A 25,742-nucleotide genomic window follows, 5' to 3' on the forward strand; every position below is an offset into this window, starting at 1 on the left:
TCTATCTTCTCCATAAGCATGTAAACTCCACAGGTGCAGGAGTAGGCATTTAATAAGCATGTGTTAAATGAATGAATTCTGGTAAGTGAAGGCAGACATTAACAGATAAAAATTTCATTGTGGTAAGTGCTATAAAAAAGTTAATGCAATGATAAGATAAGGAGGATAACTGGGCTGGGAGAAGAGGGCTACTTTAGCTAGGGTGATCAGCAATGGTCTCTCTGAGAAGATAACATCTTAGCTGAGATCAGATGATTGAAAAGCCAGCCACGAGAAAAGCTGAAGCAAAAGGATTTTGGGGATAGGGAAATACCAAGTGCAAAGAGACTACGCAAGGAAAAACAATGAGGGTCAGAGTGACTGCTCAGTGAGAAGAAATGCAACGAGAAATGATGAATACATACCAGGCCAGATAAAAAGCATGCTTCTCTAGAGTTTGCTGTTGTTTTCCCCTTAAGAGTGAGAGGAAACCACTACAGACTTTTAAATAAGGAAATAATTAAACTGGCTGTTACATGAAGTCAGTAATGTGGAGAGGCAAGAATGTACACAGGGAGACCAGTTACAAGTTGTCAGAGATAATGGTGTTTAAATTAGGGTGGCATCAGTGAAGACGGAGAAAAGTACATGAATCTGACTTATGCCTGGAAGTATATTAACAGGATTTGCTGATGGATTGGCTATCAGGTGAAGAGGGAGAAAAGTACATGAATCTGACTTATGCCTGGAAGTATATTAACAGGATTTGCTGATGGATTGGCTATCAGGATTGATTTCTGAAAAGGAGGAATTAAGGAACTCCTGGGTTTTGTTGGGGCTTGAGCAAGTGGTAAATGGTAATGCCTTTCAAAAAACTGACATACAATAATCATGCATATTGGTAATGCCTTTTAATGACATGGGAAGAATGGAAAAGGAATAGGTTTAGAAGGAAGATAAAGAGTTTCATTTTGGATATGTTAAGTTTGAGATGACCACTAAACAGATGAAGTAGACAACTGAATTAATGAGACTGGACTCAGGTCATTATTATGCTACTAATACTAACTACTAAGACCAAAAGACCAAAAGCAAAATAAGAATTTTAATTTGAATCTATTTTTTTCCAGACTTAGTTTTTAATACTTTTCTTTCTAAATCTTACATTACTCAATTCCCCAATCAGAATTGTTTTTGCCTTCATTTTTGTTCCTTGACATTTTCTAAGTTACAGAATTGTAAGACATTGTATCATACATTGTAGTGACTTAGGTAGCTTATTATTCTATGATGTCGTATGTAAACAACATGAGAGAACCATTCTGTATAGTTTTTAGCACCTGGCAAATCTTTGCACTATAAAAGCTCCAACTTCATTGCATTGAACTGAATTTGACATACAGAGATGATTATACGGAAAACAACATTATGCATGTAGTTTAACCAAGCAGGATCAAAGGAATTTAACACAAGTGTAACACAAATATACTTACCAGCAAGTCCTGTTTCCAAAGCATAATCAATATGCTCAATACATAAAAATTCCACAAGAATGGTAAAAATTCTGAAGGCATTCCTTGGTAAGTCGGAAGGATCAGAGAGCTTAAAAACAAAAACCAAACAATTATCACTCCTCAAGTCTGCCTTTTGAAAATGCCAGTTTTTTAAGCAATTTTTTATAAGATGTAGTCAGTGTTTCAGGTATCAGAATAACTCGCAGCTCCCCCCATACTGCGCATGCATGCACAAACACATATACACACAATTATAACACTCCATATTTGCCTATAACTCTCCTGACTTAGAGCAATGTTTTTCAAACTTGGACTGCAATCCATTAGTGAAATCCAAGTACACTTTCATAAAATGTATACCTCCCCCATTTAAATATGTATACACAGGGTTAACATGTAAAACGCATTTCTTACTGTGGGTCAGAGGTTTGAGAGCCACTGACTGAGCAAAGAACAGTCTAGTAAAACTTAGAACAAAAAGAATTCTTTGTTTCACTGGGGAGTGGAGATGGAGAAATTAATAATAGATGCACCATAAAATATGACTGGCTCAAATAATGGTTTTATCATTTCCTGACTAAGTGAACCTTTGAGATGTTATTTAACCCCACCATGCCTCAATTTCTTCATTTGTAAGATGGGAATAATATTAATAGTACTTACATCCTAGCCTTGAGGTGAGAATAAAATATGAAATTAAGCATAAAGTGTTTTTAGCACAGTATTTGCACATAGTGAGCTTACAATATTCATTTTGGTGCTGTTGTTGCTGTTAAACTAGCTATTTAGTAAAATAATTATTAGTTATGCTGGGAAAATAAAATCCTTTTTTAACAGAAAATTACTCTTGACTTCTTATAATTGCTTTCCATATTATTTATACATTGATTTCTGCTTCTGTCAAACCTATCTGTAGTCTTCGTTCATGTATTCTCTTGGGGTTAATACTTATTACCTGATGTATTAAATTAGAAGTTGATAGGAATTCTACAACCCCCTTTGAATTCCCACTGATTATAATTTGGTATTACTCAGCTTCCTTCCTGGTCTTATTAATAACTACCCCAATCTTTACCCCTCCTTCATCAGTCTCTCTACTCCAATATATACCCTCCTCCTCTCATCACTGATGCTCAAAAAATGCTCTTACCTTCTTCACAAGCCATTCTTACACTCCTATTTACACCCAAACATTCATGAATAATAGACAGAAGAGGCAGATGGAAAATTGGTAAAGATATAGAAGACTTGAACAACATAATCAACTAAGCCTAACTGACATTTATACAATACTCCATCCAACAACATCAGGATATATATATTTTTTCAAGTGCATACAAAAAAGATGGACCATATTCTGGGCTAAAAAGAAACCACAAGTCTTAATAAATTTAAAATGGGTTCACATCATACAAAGTACATCCTCTGACCACAATGGAATCAAATTTAAAATTAGTAACAGAAAGATATCTAACAAATTCCTAAATATTTGGAAACTAAATAACATATTTCTAAATCACGTTTGGGCCAAAACAAATCAAAAGCAAAATTAAAAGGATTTGAACTGAGTGGAAATAAAGCACAACATACAAAAATTCTGGGGATGTAGCTAAAGTAGTATTTACAGGGAAATTTGTAAGACAAAACACCTGCATTAGATTAGGACAGAAGGAAGTTCTCAAATCAATGACCTCAGCTTCTACCTTAGAAAACTAAAACAACAGGGGGGTTGTGGTGGTGGGGGGGTATAAAACCCAAGTAAGCAGAATAACAGAAGTAATAAAGAGTAGAAATTGATGAATATAAAACAGAAAAACACCACAGAAAAATTAATGAAACCAAAAGCTGGTTCTTTGGGGGGAAATAAATCAGTAAAATCAGTAAAATGAATAAACCTCTAGCCTGACTGATCAGGAAAAAAAAAAAATGACATAAATTACTAATATTAGGAAAGTGGTGACATCACTACAAATTCTACAGATATCAAAAGGATAAGAAAATATCATGAATATAATTTTAGTCCAATAAATTCAACAACTTATGTGAACTACACAAATGCTTAAAACATACAAACTACCAAAGCTGACTTAAAAAGAAGTGGATAACCTGAATTGTTCTGTATCTACTAAAGAAGTTGAATTTGTAGTTTAAAATCCTCACACACAAAAAAATTCAGGCCCAAATGACTTCACTTGTGAATTTTACCAAACACTTAAAGAAAGAAAGAATACCAATTCTATGCAAACTCTTTCAGAAAATTGGGAGGGGTGGTGGAAATATTTCCCAACACATCCTATGAGGCCAACATTACCCTGATACTAAAACCAGACAAAGACATAAAAAGGAAAAAAAGCCAGGCGCAGTGGCTCACACCTGTAATTCCAGCACTTTGGGAAGCTGAGGCAGGCGGATCACCTGAGGTCAGAGGTTCAAGACCACCCTGGTCAACATGGCGAAACCCTGTCTCTATTAAAAATACAAAACTCAGCTGGGCATGGTGGCAGGAGCCTGTAGTTCCAGCTACTCAGGAGGCTGAGGCAGGAGAATGGCTTGAACTCGAGAGGCAGAGGTTGCAGTGAGCTGAGATCATGCCACCGCACTCCAGCCTGGGCAACAGAGGGAGGCTCTGTCTCAAAAAAAAAAAAAAAAAAAAAGGCCAATATCCCTCATGAACACAGATGTTAAAATTCTTTACAAAAGTTTAGCAAAACTAATCCAACAATATATAAATATGACAAAAGGTCAAAGGTCAATTGATGACCAATTGGAGTTTATCAAAGAAAGAATGCAAGGCCAACATTTGAAAATCAATCACTATAACTTACCATATTAACAGAATAAAAGAGTTTTGCACAAAATCTAACATCTAATCCTCATAGCTAAGTAGGATAAAATAATTTTCTCAATCTGAAAAAGAACATCTATGAAAAACTCCATTAGTATCATACTTAATGGTGAAAGATGAAATGATTTATTCTTAAGATCAGAAATAAAGCAAAGTGTTCACTCTCACCACTTCTATTCAGCATTGTACTAGAAGTCTGGCCAGTGCAATAAGGCAAAAGAACAAAATAAAAGACATCTATATTGGAAAAAATAAGTAAAACTGTATTTATGGGCTGATAATATGATAATCTATACAGAAAAGCCAGTGGAACCTACAAATAAAAAAAAAGAAGGCAAATAAAACTAATAGGTGAGTTTAGTTAGGTTGCAGGTCTGAACCCAAAAGTATCTGAGACAAGTCTCAATCAATTTAGAAAGTTTATTTTGCCAAGGTTAAAGACATTCCTGTGACACAATCTCAGGAGGTCCCACTGACATGTGCCCACCCTAAGTTGGTGAGGGCACAGCTTGGTTTTATCCATTTTAGGGAGACATGAGACATCAATCAATAGGTGTGATGTACACTGGTTCTGTCCGGAAACGCGGGACAACTTGAAGGGGTGAGAAGGTACTTCCAGGTTACAGGTAGGTAAGAGACAAACAGTTGTATTCTTTTAAGTCTGATCCACCCTTTCACTGAATATACAATTTGCATGTCAGAGGTGGGTAGAGGAATAATCACTTATACCTTAATCTGGATCAGTGAATCTACATTTTTACACAAACAATAGGACAGAGGAAACAAAGAGATACGCATTTGTCTTAGGTGGGCTGAGGGATGACTTGAGTTCTCTCCTTTGTCCTGCAACTGTGAAGACAAGCTATCAATTTACATTGCCAAGGTGAAATTCAAAAAAACGATTTTAGGGGAAAGATCTTGAGGCCCACAAGGAATTTCCTTGTGGATATAAGAGCAACATAAAGAAATGAATTGTATTTCTATATACTAACAACTAAGTTAAACTAGAAATTAAATATAAATTTTAAAAAGACCATTTACATATACTATAATGGCATCAAAATATGTCAATTCTCCCCAAATAGAACTACGGAGTCAATGAAATTCCAATCAAAATCTCAGACTTTTTCAAAAACGGACAAGCTATTATAAGACATAATACAAAATGATTTATATAAAAATGTTAGAGGACTTACACTACCCAATTCAAGACTTATTATAAAGTTACAGCAATTCAGTCAGTATAGTACAGGCATAAAGACAGACCAATGGAACAGAAGAGTCCAGAAACAGACCCACATATAAATGGTCCATTGATTTTTTGACAAAGGTTCTAGAGTAATTCAGCGGGGAAATGATAGTTTTTTCAATAAATGAAACTGAAACAATTGGATGCCTAATTGTAAAATTATGAACTTTGATCCACAATACTGTATAACTTAACTCAAAATTGATTATACATCTTAACATAAAGCCTCAAACTATAAAACTGCTAGAAGAAAACACAGGAGGAAAACTTTGTAACCTTTGGTTATGCAAAGATTTCTTATATGACACCAAAATCACCATCCAGAACAGAAATGTATTATTAAATTGGATGTCATCAAAATTAAGAACATCTATCCTTAGAAATACTGATGAGAATAAAAAGATAAGCCACAGGCATAAAAAAAAAGTGCAAATCACATCTGATAAATTGCAACAATACAGAGTGCTCAAAAAATAAGAAAACATGACTGATTTAAGAATGCACAAAAGATCTGAACAAACATTTCACCAGAGAGTATATATTGATGGCAAATAAGCACATGAAAAGATGTTCAACATGAATCATCATTGTATTAGGAAAATGAAAACTAAAACTATAATCAAATATCACTACACACTATTAGTTTCGCAGTTTCTTAAAAAAAAAACATATGATTCAGTCATATCAATACTGAGTATTTTTGAGATTTATTCATGTTGATACATGTAACTCTACTTCATGTATTTAAATAGTTGTATAGTTTTCTACTGTATGAAAAACACCAGTTTAATAATTCTCTTTTTGATGGACACTGAGAGTTTGCTTTTAATTTTTCACCATGACAAAAAATGCTGTTATGATGTTAGACATATCACATGAACCTATGAGTTTCTCTAAGAAATTGCCAAATTAATCCTCAAAATAACCACATCAATTTCACTCCCGTTGGTGGTGTGTGACAACTGCTATTGCTCCACTTCCTTAACAATACTTGGTCATCAGACTTCTTAATGTATCCCAACCTAATGAAAATGGGATGGTAATTCTCTTATTCTAAGTTGCATTTCCCTATTAGTAAGACTGAGTATTGTACTAGTGATTTATATTTTCTTTCTTGCAAACTGTGTACGTGTATCTTTGACTTGTTTTCTATTGATTTATATTCACATGTATAATTTAATTTACTGTCTCAATATAAATGTAGATTATATACATCAACATTAATAATTAAGACTGCCTCAACTCTCAATCCACTACTTAAAAGTCATGTATTTCAGTTCTTTATTTGCAAAATAACAACCTCAAGGGTGGTTATATGATGAAATAAGTTTACATACATACATACACATACACACACACACACCCCCGTACGTAAACTACATACAAACAAGATACACACACACACACACACACACACACACACCTCTCTCTTAAATGCTTAGAAGAGTATCCGGCACTTCTCAAAATAAGACATTTATGCAGCCAACAAACATGAAAAAAAGCTCATCATCACCGGTCATTAGAGAAATGCAAATCAAAACCCCAATGAGATACCACCTCATGCCAGTTAGAATGGCAATCATTAAAAAGTCAGGAAACAACAAATGCTGGAGAGGATGTGGAGAAATAGGAATGCTTTTACACTGTTGGTGGGAGTATAAATTAGTTCAACCATTGTGGAAGACAGTGTGGTGACTCCTCAAGGCTCTAGAACCAGAATTACCATTTGACTCAGCAATCTCATTACTGAGTATATACCCAAAGGACAGTGTTTCAGGAGCATCAACATCAATACAAATCATTCTACTATAAAGACACATGCACACATATGTTTACCGCAGCACCACTCACAATAGCAAAGACTTGGAACCAACCCAAATGCCCATCAGTGATAGACTGGATAAAGAAAATGTGGCACATGTATACCATGGAATACTATGTAGCCATAAAAAAGGATGAGTTCATGTCCTTTGCAGGGACATGGATGAAGCTAGAAACCATTATTCTCAGGAAACACACACAGGAACAGAAAACCAAATACCGCATGTTCTCACTCATAAGTGGGAGTTGAACAACGAGAACATATGGACACAGGGAGGGGAACATCACACACTGGGGCCTGTTTGGGGGGGTGGGGGGGCTAAGGGAGCACTAGCATTAGGAGAAATACCTAATGTAGATGAGAGGTTGATGGGTGCAGCAAACCACCATGGCACGTGTGTACCTATATAACAAACCTGCACGTTCTGCACATGTAACCCAGAACTTAAACAAAAAAAAAAGAGTGTCTGGAACATATTATGTACTATAAAATTATTGGTTACTATTATTTGTTTCATACAATCTTTTGCTAGTAGTATCATTTACAAATACTTTATCATTCTGACTTATCTGTGTTTATTAGAGAAGAAAATCTAAGTTTTAATAGAGCCAAATCTTCATTCTTTCCCTTTGATGTTGATGCTCCTAAAACACTGTTCTTTCCCTGATGCACCATTTCTTCAAGAGAAAAGTCTAACTGTCCCTTTCACATCTTCATTTAATCTTACATAACAAAAATTTGATCTGGTCAACTTTAAAGTTATTTTAAATGTGAATTTAAATTCACATTTATTCCTAATTTTAAAATTATTCTGATCTCCAAAACAAAAATCCTATCTTTTATTACAAAAAACAGTTGTTCCTAATCAGAGAGTAAATTTGTATCTTAGTAAAACAAGGTAAGACTTAAAACACACAATTATATAGTCAATTCTCCATATCTGTAAGTTCTGTATCTGTGGGTTCTGCATCAGCAGATTCAACCAGCCACAGATAAAAATATTCAGGAAAAAAAAAAGAGAATGGTTGCAGCTGTACTGAAGATGTACTGTCATCATTCCCTAAACCCTAAAGTTACAACTATTTACAGAGATTTACACTGCACTAGGTAATGTAATAATATATATAAACAATTATAAGTAATCTAGAGATGAATTAAAGTATAAAGGAGGATGTGCATAGGATATATGCAAATACTACACACTTTATACAACAGACTTGAGCATCCACGATTTTGGTATCCTTGGAGGTTTTGGAATCAACTCCCCACAGATATCAAGGAACAACTGTATACGTAAAATAAATTTATAATCACTCTTACCCTATGACATCTTTCAAAGGCTTGTTTGGTTTCTTGTAAAAGATTAACCACCACTTCTTGGGACAGAAAAGTTTCCCCATGAGTGTCAATACTTGGCCCAAGTGGTAAGTTGGTACGTTGTCTAATTCTCTCCTTCAAATCCTGAATACTAGTACATCATAAAGAAAAATGAAAAAAAGAAAACATTTAACTTAGATTTCAACTTCGAGTATTCCAAACTTAGTATATATCAACAACAACAACAACAACAAAAATGGACCAATAGCCAAGACGCCTAATTTCTAATTCCAATAACTAGTTTTGTGAAATAGAGTTAGCCTTGATCTCCAAACGGAAGATTTTCATCTGATAAATGAGTAGATTTGGATTTCTAATTTCTGAAGTTGCTGTACAATTCAGCCTTACAATTGTGACTCAATAGTAAAACTTGTTGGGTTTCCTTAGAAAGTGAGCTATTCCAAACAGGTTAGCATTCTAAGTGACTAAATAGTCCTGTTTAAAAAGAACACTTTAAAAGTTTAACAATTTTAAAATATAGTCATTTTAAGATTCTGCACATTTATTCATGATATTAAAGAAGATATATTAAACATAATTTAGCTATTCTTAATTACTGAGGGTCACCTGAAACACTTAAATGGGGTATCTTTGGAGGGTTAGACATTTTTTGCTCCTAGGATATGTAACTCCAGACTACTGTAAACTCACACACAAACACAAAAAATTCCTATTACTCATTAGTTTTTCTCTTCCCTTCCTTGCTACTACCTTTCAGGTATACCTCTTACTACTAATTTTAACTCTCTCTAATTATTATTTAATACACAACAAAATGGGAAACAAGAAACTGGTTTGGATATATGTGTGTGGGGATTCTGGATTCTCAGTCCACCGAAGTCATTCTGTCTCTTTTTAGAATCTGGGTTCCAGGCAGTTAAAGCCTGGTAGCTGAGATGCCAACTATTCTTGGAGCAAGTTACTTTCTTCTAGTCTGTAAATAATTGCAGGCTTTAAGGTATTCATTTAATAGTTTTTTTATGCTAAAGTCTCTGAACAAAACTCACCAATTCAAGGTACTTAAACTGCAAACTATTTTCTATTTTTTTCACACCTGCAACAGTAACAAAAAAAAGATGTGGTTCCTGGTCAATAACCTGGAACTTATTCTATCTAGAAAAAAAAAATGAAAGAAACTATGGAACTTTTTATATTACTAGTGTTCTGTTTGATAGTTTTAAAAAATTATTTTTTTATTGACAAATATCTGCTTTACTTTTTTGTGACGTAGAGTCTTGCTTTGTCGCCCAGGCTGTATGTAGTGCAGTGGCGTGCTCTCGGCTCACTGCAGCCTCCACCGCCTGGGTTCAAGTGATTTTCCTGCTTCAGCCTCCCGAATGGCTGGGATTACAGGTGCCTGCCACCATGCCCAGCTAATTTCTGTGTTTTTAGTAGAGATGGGCTTTCACCATGTTGGCCAGGCTGGTCTCAAACTCTAGACCTCAGGTGATCAGCCCACCTTGGCCTCCCAAAGTGCTGGGATTACAGGCGTGAGTTACTGAGCCCGGCCTACATTTTAATTATATTATGTTAGGTCATTTCAACATTGGGTTTAAGAGCAAGATTTGATCAATAATATACGAATCTGGATTAAAAGAACTCTTCATAAAAAATTCTAATGATAGTCAACATTTGATAAATTTGCCCAAATATAATGAAGTTATTAATGTCTTCAGTTTTGACAGTAGTATTTAACAAAAATACTCACCCTCCTGTGCCAATGGATCTCTTTTGATGGTTTTTCGAATCGTAATAGCGCTGCAGGATCATAGCACTTCTGCTTTTCAAATATCCAGTCTCCACCTCAATATAGTTCTCCAAATAGGAAATGAAAATGGATTTGATAAGCTTAGACAAGAAAGTCTGTTTATCAGTACCTAAATTAAACTCCATCAGCTTGCTGGAAAGATTGGTGGTTCTTTTCATGAAAAAGGGGGAGAAAAAGATTAATATATGTTTTAGGTATAGTAACAATATTAAGGAATACAAATTTTTACAATGTGACTTTAATGACTTATGTTAAGCCACCATTTCTTAAACTCCGGGAGAGTACTTACGATGCAGAGATCAACTCTACAGGGTTACATGTAAAAGTACAGTGAAATATTATGAACAACTTTATGGTTTTGAGAACTGTTACAAATTCCTAGGAAAAGAAATTGTGAGGCAATGAACTAGTCCAGAAATGGCGACAGTGGCAGATTGGCCTCAAGTATGTCTAATGCCATTCATCACATGTGACCCAAAACAGAGTACTGAGAGAGCTACTGTCTGTTCACCCTCTTTTGTTTTGTTCTTGTGGACTTTCCCTTTAATTTTCTATTTCCCGTTGCTGAAGATAGGGTCAAAACAGTGTTGTTGTTGAGATGGACTTCCTCATTACAGTAACTTTGGAAAAACCTTCTCCCAAAATGAAGACACTGAAGAAGAGTAATAGGGTGGGGAAAAGTCAAGGGAAAAAAAAACCCACAAAACTCCGTATGAAGCTTCTGAGACAATCTCTAAGAGTAACACTGACATTTATAAAAGCACAAGAAAAATTCCTACATAAGACTTAGAGCTGAAACTGTCGTTTAAGATTACATCACTTCCTTTTGCAGTTTCTAAAGTTTTGACTGCAGATAAATGTAATTACACTAATGCTTAAAGAAAAGATAAAGCCTAACATCCAATTCCTCAAGTTAATGTATTAAGAATGTTGTACAATACAGTCTTGTACAATAACTAGTCTATACAGCTAAGCATTTAATGCTAAAAGGTAAACTGGTGATAAACTTATTCAAAAATACCTGAGTATTTCCTCATTTTCTATCAAAAAAATAAAAAAATCTGTTATCTATTATTTTCTAATCATTAAAAATTTACCTTGTATAGAGATCATAGAGATTTTTGAGATACTGCTCTGCATCAGACTTCCTACATTCTTCTAATTGCTCTTTCACAAAACTCTAAAAGAAAAAGGTTAATATTCTGTTAATTAGGCAAATATTAAATTCTGTAACTTCTCAAGATATTCTTTTAAAATTCACTCCACAGTTTTGAACCTTTCTGACTTACAATCCAATCAAAAAGGTAATGTACAGAAAACAGACCAATCATAAAATATTTTAAAACAGGTTTTAAAATTTTACAGCTTCTTGTATTTACCTGTAGGGGATCTATATCAGTCTCAGGAATAAGTATTAAGAATTTAGAAATACCTTTCCTTTTAAATTGGCCTATTCTGCTCTGTGAGGTAGATCAAAAAAACAAAACTGAGAGTACAAATAATAGAGTCAATTCCTTAAAGCAGCATTTCCCAAACTGAGCTCCAGGTAATACTAGTGTTCTTTCAGACATCTACAGGCATTACTCTAAAACAGGGTTTCTTAGACAGTAAAAGTGTGAAATGCTGTACATTACATCCCCACTTCTAGAGAATGACAATACTATCAAAATTCCTGAATTGTGTTAAAAAAAAAAAAAAAAAAGGCAAGCATCTATTGAATGTTGTTTAATCCAGTAGTAAACACAGTTTAGGAAATGTTATCTGAAAGTACAGTGATATGTGGGTAAATTAAATTTCTGTGTTTTCCCTTTTCATGTTAGTACCATATTATTAAAAATGCTACAGACTGCTCTTGGAATTCTTGTTCAGTTTCACAAATGATACCTATTGGTGAAGGCAGAGGCCAAAAAAAAGAAAAGTCTTCAAGGCTATCTTACCACAATATATTATATTACTACTACGAATACTACACAAATTTCAAGCATGTTCTCTGATTATACTTACTGATTAGCACTTTCTTCTTGGTGAATAACAAAACATTTTTTAAAAAGCATGAGGATTCCTTTCTCCTTAACTAGATGACTATTTCTAAGGTCATTACATAAGTAAACTAAATTTTAAAAATACTTTTAAAATACAGGAAAAAAATTACATATTGCCTTAAGAACTATTTACTTTGTTACTATTTAAAATTACCTGTAGTTTGATTTCAAATACATTTTGAATAAGTTTAGCCAGGACTGTTTCTGGATTACTGAAGATATCTCCAACTTGTTTGTTCACTCGTTGACAGAGTATTGCAGCATCTTCAAATATATCATTTCTCAAATAAGCACCCTAAACAGCAGAGGTATTTTACACAGTGAACATATTGATTCTAAATGATTTTAAAACACCAAATTAGCAAAAAATAATATCCAATAAAGTGTACTGTTACGTTACCTCCTGGCACTGCTTTATATAAACATCAACACAATGGGAATAACCCTACAAGGAAGAAACACATTGTTATTATTCTGGTTCAATTATAATAATTATTATTTCAATAAAAGAAGTGTTATATGTCATAAAGCTATGTCTATTTACCAGTAAATGGCTGATAGCAACACCTGTTGGACTTAAATAAAATTAACTGTAGAAAACCAGTAACTTGATAAAGGTATCGTCTCCCTAGCCACTTTCTATGATAAAATTTATCAGTTGGTACATATCCTTGTTGAACTTTAGACTGAAACAAGAAAGATGAAGTATGTAACTGAGTTCTTCAGAGTGATTTTTGTCCTATGATCATCTAGCCATCTCCTCCAACTCCAAAACATACCCCTCACACCCACCCACCCACCCACATGCATATACACACACACACACACACACACACAGAGTCAAGATCTTGGGAAAAGGTTTTACATATATATAGATATATATAGATATATATATATATATCTATATATATGTGTGTGTGTGTGTGTCTTATATACATATAAAAATATTTATATATATTAAAACGTGTGTATATACATATATACGTGTATATACATGTGTGTGTGTATATATACATATATATGTATTTTTTTTTTTTTTTGAGACAGGATTTCAGTCCCGTCACCAGGTTGGAGTGCAATCGTGTGATCTTGGCTCACTACAACCTGTCTCCCAGGTTCAAGCGACCCTCCTGCCGCAGCCTCCCGAGTAGCTGGGACTACAGCCACATGCCTCCCCACCAGCTAATTTTTGTATTTTCTATAGAGACGGGGTTTCACCATGTTACCTAGGCTGATCTCGAACTCCTGAGCTAACTGATCCACCCGCCTCAGCTTCCCAAAGTACTGGGATTACAGGCGTGAGCCATTGCGCCTGGCCTTTCTCTAGCATTTAGTTTTCCTTGCAAGAATCTGGACAGTTGTATTCAGCTGGCAGTTTGGAAATTTACTTTTTAAATGGAACCTATTTTAATAAAATGTGTTTTAAACAAACTAATTTGTCATTAAGCTCAACATAATGAGATTTTTGCCTATTAATAAATCATACATAAAAACCAGTAAGGAAAGCAATATGAAGTGCACTACTGTCTCAAGAGCCATTCTCAATACTCATTCAGATTTTACCAAAATGAAAAGTCCAACAAATAGGCTTCCCTTTCCCTAATCTGATACAAATCAAAGAAACAGACTGAAGGAAGAACCATTTCTTTAAGCACTTCTTTGCAGAAATATACTCCTACACAGGGATTCTCTCCTCAGTTCAAATTCTAGGAAAACAATTCTGTAATACAAGGTCCTGAGGTCCCCTGGATTTAACTCTCTTACTAGTCATATTCCATCTACTCTCTGGTTCCTATATTCTACCAGATATTTACAATCAAATTTTCTTTCTTTTCACCTGTATCATAATATGTGAAAGCAAAAAGGCAGACAATATGATTTTCCTTATCAAACTATAAAAATTCATCAATATGTAATTGATCAATTAATTTTAATTCAATATAAAACCTTAAATATTAAATATATAACATTTAATACCATTTACAGAGTATAAAATGTACAAATTACTCAAAACAATGAAAATTATCACTGTGATATATATAGTTATATAATGAATGGGGGAAGTCAGAAACTATAATATATAGAACTTACACAATTTCCATAGCCTTGAACACTAGTCTTCATTTTTAATTCTTAGTATTTACCTTAAAATGAAGTAAAACTGCTGCTACTTCTCTCATTCTGGAGATTTCACCTCTTCTTTGAGCACTGGTAAACTCCTGAATCAGCTGGCATTCTAAATCATGGTATTTACCTAAAAATAAAGTCATTCAGCTACACTGAAGCATACAAGGCATCCACGTCATTTAACAGTATCTACATTACTTACAAATATAACGACTATGAATATAAATTTCTTTTGAAGGAATTACAAAAACTAATGCGATTATAGGCAGTGAACCTAGCCCCTATAATACACTGTGGCATATAAATCTGTATTTTCAAGACAAAAAACTTCCAAACTGGCAAAACTACTGAGCGTTTCCAGAGTCTGACTGTCATATGCCATTGTTACTTAAACCAGTAGCTAACTGGAAAAAATCCTCCAGATGTTATTTCTGATAGCAACGCACATGAAAAATCCTACATACGGAAAGGGTGAAGAGGACTACAGAACTCTTTACTAGTGTTCTGATGCCTCTACCTTGAATAATAGTGGACTGATGACTGAACACCAAATCTCATCCTGATAATATGCAGTATTTATATTTTTTTCATTTTCTTTTTTTTTTCTTTTTTTTGAGACAGTTTCTCTCTGTCACCCAGTCAAAGTGCAGTGGCGCAATCTCGGCTCACTGCAACCTCCACCTGCTGGGTTCAAGCGATTCTCTTGCCTCAGCCTCCCGAGTAGCTAGGATTACAGGCACCCACTACCATGCCTGGCTAATTTTTCTATTTTTAGTAGAGATGGGGTTTCACCATGTTGGCCAGGCTGGTCTCGAACTCCTGACCTCAGGTGATCCACCCGCCTCCGCCTCCCAAGGTGCTGGGATTACAGGTGTGAGCCACCATGTCCGGCCCTATTCACTATATTCTTGAGGCTAGTATGGTTCTCAGTGAACACCTGAACTTCACACTACTCTATTGTGATCAAAAATATTCCCAGGAAGTCTAACTAGCTGTGTCACCCTTATTCTAAGACTTTTTGGGAATACAGATGAATCTTTGAATCTTCTATGCAGTGGCCTACTCTAAATAGTGACCCCGGCTACCACAGAGCCTGCAAATTTAGTGGTCTTTTCAAAAACCTAGAATGATCTAACCTAAAATAAAATCCAAGACTGGCAAGAACCAACCTAATCATGTAAGGACTTAAACAGATACTGAAATGCTTACATAACCTTAAAAAAAAAAAAAAAAGAGAATCTTATTCAGAGATAGATGTATGGAAAGCACACAATTTCCAAAATGCACTGTTAAATTAAAAATGCAAGGCATAAAGCTATTTATGTAGTATGGTAGCAATTATTTAAAAATAAATGAGGGTAGAAGTGCATATAAATATCTATACACACACATATATATGTACACACACACATATATAGAATTTATGTCTTATGCTTGTATATCCATAGATTATTCTGCAAGAATATCCAAAAAATTGGTAATGGTTGTTTTCAGGGAAGAGAAATCAAACTCAGGGATCTTCTATGCAGTGGCCTACTGGGGTAGAAGATGACATTGTTCCTGCTTTTTCTCCTTTCGCTATTTGTGTCATTTTTACACACGTAGTTTTTTTACTTATTAAAAAAAGGTAAAATAAATACATCACTTACTTGCAATTTTGGATTTAACTTCTGAAAATCTGAAAGACAAAAACCAACGACGAGGTTCGTTAGTTGTGACAAACATCCTATGGCAATGTAAGATGCTAACCAAAGGGGAAAATGGGTGCAGGGTATATGAGAACCATCTGACTATCTTTGCAACTTTTCTGTAAATCCAAAACCATTATAAAGTTAAAAGGTTATTGTAAAAAGAAAAAAGACCAAATCAGAGGAGAGAATACTGATAGGAAGCACGCCAGGTGATAGAACTTAATGTAGGTAATTCATATGGGGTAGCTGGATCTCAATTTAGGAAACTTACATTGAAAATCAATTGTCTTTTTAAAGAATCAACTGCTCTGCATAAGACACTAACAATCCAGCCAGTCCCAAAACTGACTTACTGTTCTTACTTATATTTGCTGGCATTTTAAACACACTTTATTATCTGTCTCCCTCCCCACTCCCATGGTTGGTATTTTTAAAAATAAAGTTCAAACATTATTATTCAAAAGAAAAAGATGATCAAATAATATACTATATGATAATGATTGTATTAATGACAAAAGATAAAAAGACCCAGCAATGTGCCTAGCAGAGTAGCCATTCGATCTTTACAAATTAAAAAACTAAAATACCACACAGTAGGATTTTTTCAAGTTTCAAATATCTAATTGAAATGCATAGCATGAAAAAGAAATGTTTTCAGATTGTGTGCAATTGTTTGCAGAGAGAGGAGAGTGGCTGGCAAGAGATGCCAAAGACAAATGAAGGAAATAAAAATCTAGACTGTTATACAAAAATGATGTATCAAAGTCACAGTAGATCAGATCACATATAAGGCCATATTAATCTGTGTGCAAAAAATTGAATCTAATTAGGATATATATTCAACTCCAAGGCTTGGTGAAGAGGCTAAAACAAAACTGTAAGAGAAGTATGTTCCTGAGTGGTGGTGAATATGAGTGTGTGTGTGTGTGTGTGTGTATATATACACATATATATTTATATATGAAAGTGTGTTCTGGAGTAGAAAAATAGAATGAAGACAGGGGAGGGGAATGCAGTCAATAATTATTATGAGCCTATTTTGAGCTAGATATTTTACTCATTTAAGTAAATAGTTCAATTCTGAAACGAGATAAAGTTAAAGAGAAGTTTTGGTGGGTGGCTTTAAAAATTATTACAGTAAGTTAAATCATAATGCTGGGCAACTACCAGATTATTATTAAGAATGACAGAATGACAGATGATCATTATTGCTAATTCTTCATGATAATCAGAGTTGAGAATAAAATAGACACATTTTTAGGGGGAATTCATTACATGTTTGGGAGATAATGGTTAAGCTTTAAGTATAGCAATATGTCCATACTTCATCTGTTCCTGAATATCTTCAAGTATCAACAAAATAACATGTCTATTAATATGTATCATTTGTAATATAGTAAATCGTATTTCTTTCAAATATTCACATGGAGGAAGTACTAATTTACCAAGAGTTTATTAAAGAGTCTGACATTCCATACACTAGAAGAAATCATGAAAAAATTTCCTTCTCAGTGGATAGTTTATTTTAGGATGAAATCTAACTTAGTAATGGCTCTGGGGACTTGCATTTAAAAAAAAAAGGGGGTTCTTAATGTGAAGTCCCTAGGAAGAGTTCTGTGGATAGGCTAGAGTCTAAAACACCATGAAATTGTATACAATAATCTGTGTGTATCTTAATTTCCTGAAGAAAGGTGATAGTGTTCATCAGCTTTTCAAAGGTGTCCAAGGCCTCCAAAAGCGTAAGAACCTTCACCAAGAAATAGGAAGTGTTCTCTCTCTCGTCTACCTGCTTCTCAAAGTCCAAAATGTGAAAATCCAAATTTTACCTCAGTCGATTTCAAAATTCTCCTACAAATTTTTTTCAGAAGACAGGGATTGAAATTATTTCAAGACCTATCATTAAATTTAGATATTAAGAAAAGACTGTATTTTTTCAATAAATTATTTTATACTGCATCTTGTACAAAGTGAATAAACTAGCAAGTAAATGAACCAGCAAGTGCTCAATAAATTCCTGTTTAATTAACGGGCAAAGAAAATCATACAGGAAAAGACACAATTTTATTTTATAAATTATACCATACATTCAAATTAGCTCTTAAGAAATGAACTTGCCTATCAAAAGGTAACTCTTGGGCAATTAGGTGCAACTTCTGAATGATGTCTGCTGCTTCCTTTATCTATTAAAAAATAAATAAAAGCAATCATTTTAAAAACATTTAGGTATATCAAAAAATAATTACCTATTTGAAATTAGTAATATCGCCCTGCAAATGCCCACAGTCCCTTCCCTAAAAAAATTTCCTTTAAAAATACACAACAAATAAAACTTTATGAGCAACAAGAATACATTTGGGGTGTTATCAATAATGAGTCAATAAAATATAAACATTTATCTTTCTGGTACTGAAATTCTGTGATTTTTTTGATGCCATAATCCCTTCCCAATGAAACCCATAGTTCAAGTTTATTCCAAAGAAATTCAAATCATTGCTCACTGAAAGCCAAGTGTAAATCTCAAAATTCTAAGTTTATGAACCCGAAAAGGATAAACAAGATTTATAAAAATAACTTAGAGCATACTGCCACATATATCCTACTTTAAGCTAAATGCCTGTCATTTACTGACCATATGAATTTATAACACTTGTTCTAAAAGAAAAGATAAAGTTTAATGTAAAGCCCCAAGATGAAATATAACATAGAAATGTGTATATTTCTTTTCTTTCTCTTTTTTTTTTTTGAGACGGAGTTTCACTCTTGTTGCCTAGGCTGGAGTGCAATGGCGTGATCTCTGCTCACTACAACCTCTGCCTCCCAGGTTCAAGTGATTCTGCTGTCTCAGCCTCCCGAGTAGCTGGGATTACAGGCGCATGCCATATGCCTGGCTAATTTTTGTATTTTCAGTAGAGACGGGGTTTCATCATATTGGTCAAGGCTGGTCTTGAACTCCTGACCTCAGGTGATCCACCCGCCTCCGCCTCCCAAAGTGCTGGGATTACAGGCGTGAGCCACCGAGCCCAGTCAGAAATGTGTATATTTATTTAAGTTGTGGAAGTAAGGAACTTAGGCAAGAGTTCTAAAATTCTTTAATGCAGATATCTGTGCTTATTTACACAACAGTGTAGAGGAGTTCTATAATGTTCATTTATTCTTTAAATTTCAAATTAGTTCTCAGTTTTACTTTGGCACAATTTTAATAATTCACTTTATGAAGATTCATTTTCTTTTACATTTGAAAAGACAGTGAGACTCATAAATATGAAGGAAGAGCTAAGAACATCAATATATATATTTTTTCTTTTCTCTTTGAGACAGAGGCTTGCTCGGTCACCCAGACTGGAGTGCAGTGGTATGATCTTGGCTCACTACAATCTCCGCCTCCCGGGTTAAGGCAATGCTCGTACCTCAGCCTCCCAAGTAGCTGGGATTATAAGCATGTGCCACCACACCCGGCTAATCTTGGTATTTTTTTTTTAGCAGAGATGTGGTTTCACCATATTAGTCAGGCTGGTCTTGAACACCTGGCCTCAAGTGATCTGCCCACCTTGGCTTCCCAAAGTGCTGGGATTACAGGCCTGAGACACCATGCCCTGCCCAATATAGATTTTTCTAAGTAGGCATGTCAACTCTGACAAACAACTGCGAATAACAACAGCAGAGCCTCTTCTCCCTTCTTGCTCCAAATTATATTGAATATAGCATTTCTACTTCAGTCATCTCTTTTCTCCTAGTCAGCAGGTCACTGTCATTTTCAACTACCAAACACTCACTCTGTTCTGCTGTATATGGGCACAAATATTACTGCAGTATCTGTCCTCACCATGCCATTTAGTTGTATTAGCAAAGTCCATCATTTTCTCCTCACCAATACCCCCTTCAGAAATAATACACTTGACACACAGCCTGCTCTATGCTTCCATAAGGAGTTTGCTTTTGTTCTTCTAAGAAGTCGTCATCATCATTGTGCTGTTTGCAAACTTTGTTTAATGTACTAAGTAGTATAGAGGTAAATGGCACTTGTTTATATTGAATTTCCATAGCAAATTATTTTATAGAAATTGTGTAAAGCACAGGTATCTCTTAAGGTTACAATATATGACATTTAGTCAGTTAAAACATACTACAACAATAGGTAACAAAAGCTGTCAAAACTATATTCTAATAGTTACTGATATTTGGGCGAGGTGAGAGACTACCCTTGCTAATAGTGTTAAAGATAATCACAGTCATCAAGTATTATCCACACGAGGTACAGTAAGCTGCCACTCTAGGTAAAAAAGAGAAACAAACACAAAAAACAGCATATATGCAAGGACAGAGGTAAACAAACAATAGGTTTTTTTTTTTTTTCCAGAATATGAGAAGATTCCTTTTTTTTTTTTTTTCCTTGAGACAGAGTCTGTCTGTCACCCAGGCTGGAGTGCAGTGTGGCTATCACAGCTCACTGCAGCCTCAACCTCCCAGGCTCAAGCAATCCTCCTGACTCAGCCTCCTGAGTGCTAGATCTATGGACGTGTGGCACAACGGCCAGCTAATATATATACACACACATACATATATATACACATATATATACACACACACACACACACACACATATATATATATTTTTTTGTAGAGACGGGGTTTCACCATGTTGCCCGGGCTGCTTTCAAACTTCTAAGCAATCGTCCTGCCTCAGCCTCCTAAAGCGTTGGGATTGCAGGCCTAAGCCACCACACCCAACCAAGATTCTAAAAAAGAACAATTAAAAAAAACAAAAACGACTAGGGGGCGAGAAGAAAAAGAATATGATGTGTTGATATCTTAATCCATCCTAATTCCTCCCACAATCACACATTGGTCTAGCTCTGTGGGTGCTCTCTCCTTTTCTTTCCATTGGGAAGGTGACTGGTCCAGAGTCCAGAAATTGATATAGCTAGGAGTTTATCTAATAATTGGCAATCTAATACTACATGAGTTCTTAAGGATGGCTAACTGGTAGAACCAGGCCAAAAATTAATTTACTGCAAATATATGGAACCAACCTAAGTGCCCATCAACCAACGAGAAGATAAAGATAAATATGGTACATTTACACCATGGAAAACTACTCAGCCACAAAAAGGAACAAAATAATGTCTTTTGCAGCAACTTGGAGAGAGCTGGAGGCCATTACTCTAAATGATGTTACTCAGGAATGGAAAACCAAATACCATGTTCTCACTTACAAGCGGGAGCTAAGCTATGAGGACAAAAAAAACATACAGAGTGATATAATGGACTTTGGGGACTCTAAAGGCGGAAGTCGAGAAGGGAATAAGGGATACAAGACTACATATTGGGTACAGTGTACAATGTTTGGGTGACAGGTACACTAAAATCTCAGAATTTAACACTAAACAACTCATCCTTATAACCAAAAACCACCTGTACTCAATATACTAAATTTTTCAAAAACGCCTTTTCTTTAGAGGAATTATCTGTACACACATAACTATTTTCCAAAGAATTCTAAAAATTACACATTCTGTAACCCTATAGAGTTATATTAAAAAACTGTTGCTTAATTCAAAGTGAGTGTCAATAATACTTAGCTTTTACATTCCACTATCTGAAATATTCTATGGAGTAAGTCTGGAATAATTCAGGAAGTCTGTATTCAATAGGAGTGGACAATGTTGCTATGTACACATACGATCCATAAGAATGTCCATTTTCTCACACATTTTGATTTTTTTTTTCCCCTGAGGGGAAAAAACTGAGCTAAATTACCTTCTTTTAAGATTGTAGAGCAACCAATACCATGTACCCTTAGACCAGGAGTCAGTGACTAGTGCTATGAAAAGGATTAACATAAACAATTAATTCAGAATTTTTTTTCAATTCTCCTTGGTCCAAACTGCTTTAATTATTTATAAGAGATCTTTATTCAAGTAATAAAAACCAGAAGTTCTGAATTCCTTCTTCCTTTACAGAAAAGCATCTCAGCTGATCAATGATTTAGGTCAGACTACCCCACCACCACCCAACAGACTGTCCCTATTTAAAGACTACAGAAATTCCGTTAATATTGAAAGAAATGTATGGTAAACAGATACTTATGAATACAGTTACCACAGCATTTTTAAGCCACAAAAAAGTTCATTTAAAAAAATGCCAGGAAACCCAATTAAAAATCTCAATATTAACACTTCATCAGCAATCTACAAGCGACTGTATTAGTTTACGTTTCAGAACAATAAAAACTTTTAATAAGTCAGCTTCTCAGTGATTTGAAGTCTAACTCTGGAAAGCAATTAGTGTAGTTCATAATTAGGGCACTGTTATTAATGCTGTGATTTGGTTTTATCCTCTGACAGCACTTACCTTTTCAGAATTCGTAAAAACATCAGATTTCAATTCTCCATCTAGAAACTCATTAAAATATTTCATCAATTTCTGAGCCTCCACTGCCCGTTGTCTGGGTGTGTTTACCCCCTCTAACTGGTCTCCAAGGTGACAGACTTTAGTTGCTACATAGCTAATGTGCTCATCTAGTTCTTGGAAATGTTGGAAGGCAACCTAGGAAAAATGTGCATAAGCATAAAATACAATCAGTGTGCTCAGTTTATAATCTAGACTACTAATCTTATTGCTACTAACTAAAGATAACGGAAGTTATATATGAGATGATCTACAAAATTCATGCTCATTAGTGTGACATGATCTGAAAATCTGTTAACCAAATTGCAAACTTTTATACCATTAACTATTAAAATAATATTTATCATGAGTACATTCATCAACAAAAAAGCAAACAAAAAAAGCTGTTTACTCCTCATCCTGTTTTAACAAAACACTCAATACCATTTAGCCCCAAATAATGATTCTGAAAACAATTAGCTAAGTATCAAAAGGATCAGACATCTAAAGAGCTCTCTTGCTACTAAACTGAAAAGAGTAAAAAATATGTCAGTAGGAGGCCAAGGCAGGCAGATCACTTGAGGTCAGGAGTTAGAGACCAGCCTGGCCAACATGGTAAAACCCAATCACTACTAAAAATACAAACATTAGCCGGGTGTGGTGGTGGGCCCTGCAACCCCAGCTAGCTGGGAGGCTGAGGCAGGAGAATTGCTTGAACTAAGGAGGCAGAGGTTGCAGTGAGCTGAGATCACACCACTGCAGTCCAGCCTAGGTAACAGAGCAAAACTCTGCCTCAAAAAAAAAAAAAAAAAAAAAAGTCAGTAGTAAAATATACCAATTTATTTTAAATATTTGAAAATGTGATATTTATATATAAAGTAAAATAGTTCTTTCCCAATTTTGAAAACAGAAAGGTAGCAACTATTCTACTAAGGCAAAGGTATATTACTTTCTACAATATTCTTTCCCTTCTACCCGGGTACACTGATTGTCCTGTGGCGTATTGAAATTGAATGCAATCAATGCCTTGTAATTGCCAACAGCAGAATTGCTGATAATCTAGTGTGGGACTTTTTTTCTAACCTTAAATTGAGGTGGGGAAGAGCTGTAAACATTTATTGAGGACTTTCTCTGTGCTACACTAGACACTGTTCTAAGCATATTACATATATTTACTTATATAATACTCTCAACAACACACTTTACAGATTTAAAAAAAACTGAGTCGTGAAAAGGTTAAATTGCTTGAGATTACACAGTTCATAAGTGGCAGAGCTGAAACTAAAACTCAGGCAGACTGGTTCCAGAGTTTATTAGCTTAACTATTAAATTATTATTACTAGCAAGGGAAAACTGCATTAGAAGTGTTTGGAAACTGTGACCTTAACTACTTAAAAATGCATTCCTTACCTTAAATTACTGACTTTCTTATTCCTCATAGCCGCATATGTTTAAGTAAAGCAATCTTAAAAATTGAAACGTTAGCAGAAATCAGTGTGCTAATCCCTAACACTAAAAAATTAACGATCCCTGGGAGGCAGCAAAGCTAAACAATATTCCAAACTACACTAAGGGCAATCAAGGCCAGCAGCAGTAGCTCACACCTGTAATCCTGGCACTTTGGGAGGCCGAAGCAGGGGGATCACCTGAGGTCAGGAGTTCAAGACAAGCCTGGCCAACATAGCAAAATCTCTACTAAAAATACAAAAAAAATTAGCTGGGTGTGGTAGCATGTGCATGTAATCCTACTTACTCAGGAGGCTGAGACAGGAGAATCACTTGAACTTGGAAGGTGGAGGCTGCAGTGAGCCAAGAAAGTACCACTGCACTCCAGCCTGGGTGACAGAGTGAAACTCTGTCTTAAAAAAAAAAAAAAAAGACAGGGCAATCAAATTTCAGATAAGGCCCAGCCTGTGAATGGGATTCAGAGGTTCCAGATTAAGTCTAGGACCTAAGAGTGACTAAGAAGTTTGGTCTGCTTAGCCTCAGGACCAATCTAGTGACCTGGTTTTACTCCAAAACGGATCAAGGCAGTTTTTCCTATAGTTACACTAGAATTCTCACTGGAGCATATACCTCATGACTTTTGTGAAACTTCCCAGGGAAGTTTTTTCTCTAGGGAAAACCTAATCCAGACAATAGTTGGTTTCATATTACTTTGTTTTATGATTAAAGAGAATGCAAATGACTACCTAAATATCCAAGCTAATAAAGAGTCCCTAAAACTAGGGGTCTACTGAAGTGTCATTCTTGAAAGTTTGCATTATTAGAGGAGAATCAAGGACCACACTCAACTGGATACCACTCTATCCTGAGAAGAGTACCATGATCCTAAACCAACACTATGGAAAGTCAATGCCAAGAGTACTTGATAACAATTCGTTAACATTTTACCCCATGGGACTGAAGTAGTAGAGAGAAATCTTGACAGTTACTATCATGTGACTAGACTTTTTTAAGAGCTTAAAACTGGAAGGAAATAAAGATATTATAGCCTATATAAAATACCCATTTCTTAACAAAATGTTTACCTGATTGCTTTTCTGGAGCTCTTGTACCTTCTTGGCAAATTCTTTCGCTTCTTTCTGACATTGTTGCTCTAGTTTCTCTACTTTCCTTTGAATCCTTTCATCCATTATCTGGAGTTCCTGAATATGATTTACAAATTCTTCTAATAATCTAACAGAGGAAAGTTTGAATATGTATCAATCTACCTATTATTAATCCTTAGGAACTGACCAGTTAACTTATAATCATAAAGTCTTAATAAGAAGTGTTCCTTGAGCTTGAAATGATGATGTGAATTTTTTCTTTGGCATCTTGTTAGAAATTTCTTCATCAAAAGATCAAGTCTTTCCGTAATTTCATAACTTCCTTATAGTTGTGTCCAGTCCACATGGCTTTAAAGCAAACATGACGTTTGAAAATACGGCCAGGCTTT

The 25,742-nt window shown here is 34.9% G+C and overlaps 1 protein-coding gene across 1 annotated transcript in view; it reads right to left on the reverse strand.

Annotated features, from left to right (window-relative positions):
- EXOC5 (exocyst complex component 5) overlaps positions 1 to 25,742 on the reverse strand; it is a 64,544-nt gene that overhangs the window by 17,145 nt on the left and 21,657 nt on the right. The window contains exons 3-13 of the mRNA XM_010356234.2: positions 25,333 to 25,480; positions 22,766 to 22,960; positions 18,530 to 18,594; positions 16,373 to 16,401; positions 14,741 to 14,850; positions 12,997 to 13,041; positions 12,751 to 12,891; positions 11,652 to 11,734; positions 10,495 to 10,704; positions 8,730 to 8,877; positions 1,473 to 1,581 (exon numbers count right to left, since the gene is read on the reverse strand). Of these exons, the coding sequence (XP_010354536.1) occupies positions 1,473 to 1,581; positions 8,730 to 8,877; positions 10,495 to 10,704; positions 11,652 to 11,734; positions 12,751 to 12,891; positions 12,997 to 13,041; positions 14,741 to 14,850; positions 16,373 to 16,401; positions 18,530 to 18,594; positions 22,766 to 22,960; positions 25,333 to 25,480 (1,283 nt within the window). The remainder of the gene's footprint in view (positions 1 to 1,472; positions 1,582 to 8,729; positions 8,878 to 10,494; positions 10,705 to 11,651; positions 11,735 to 12,750; positions 12,892 to 12,996; positions 13,042 to 14,740; positions 14,851 to 16,372; positions 16,402 to 18,529; positions 18,595 to 22,765; positions 22,961 to 25,332; positions 25,481 to 25,742) is intronic.

Source organism: Rhinopithecus roxellana, chromosome 5 (assembly GCF_007565055.1).
Source record: "Rhinopithecus roxellana isolate Shanxi Qingling chromosome 5, ASM756505v1, whole genome shotgun sequence".
Lineage (NCBI taxonomy): Eukaryota > Metazoa > Chordata > Mammalia > Primates > Cercopithecidae > Rhinopithecus > Rhinopithecus roxellana.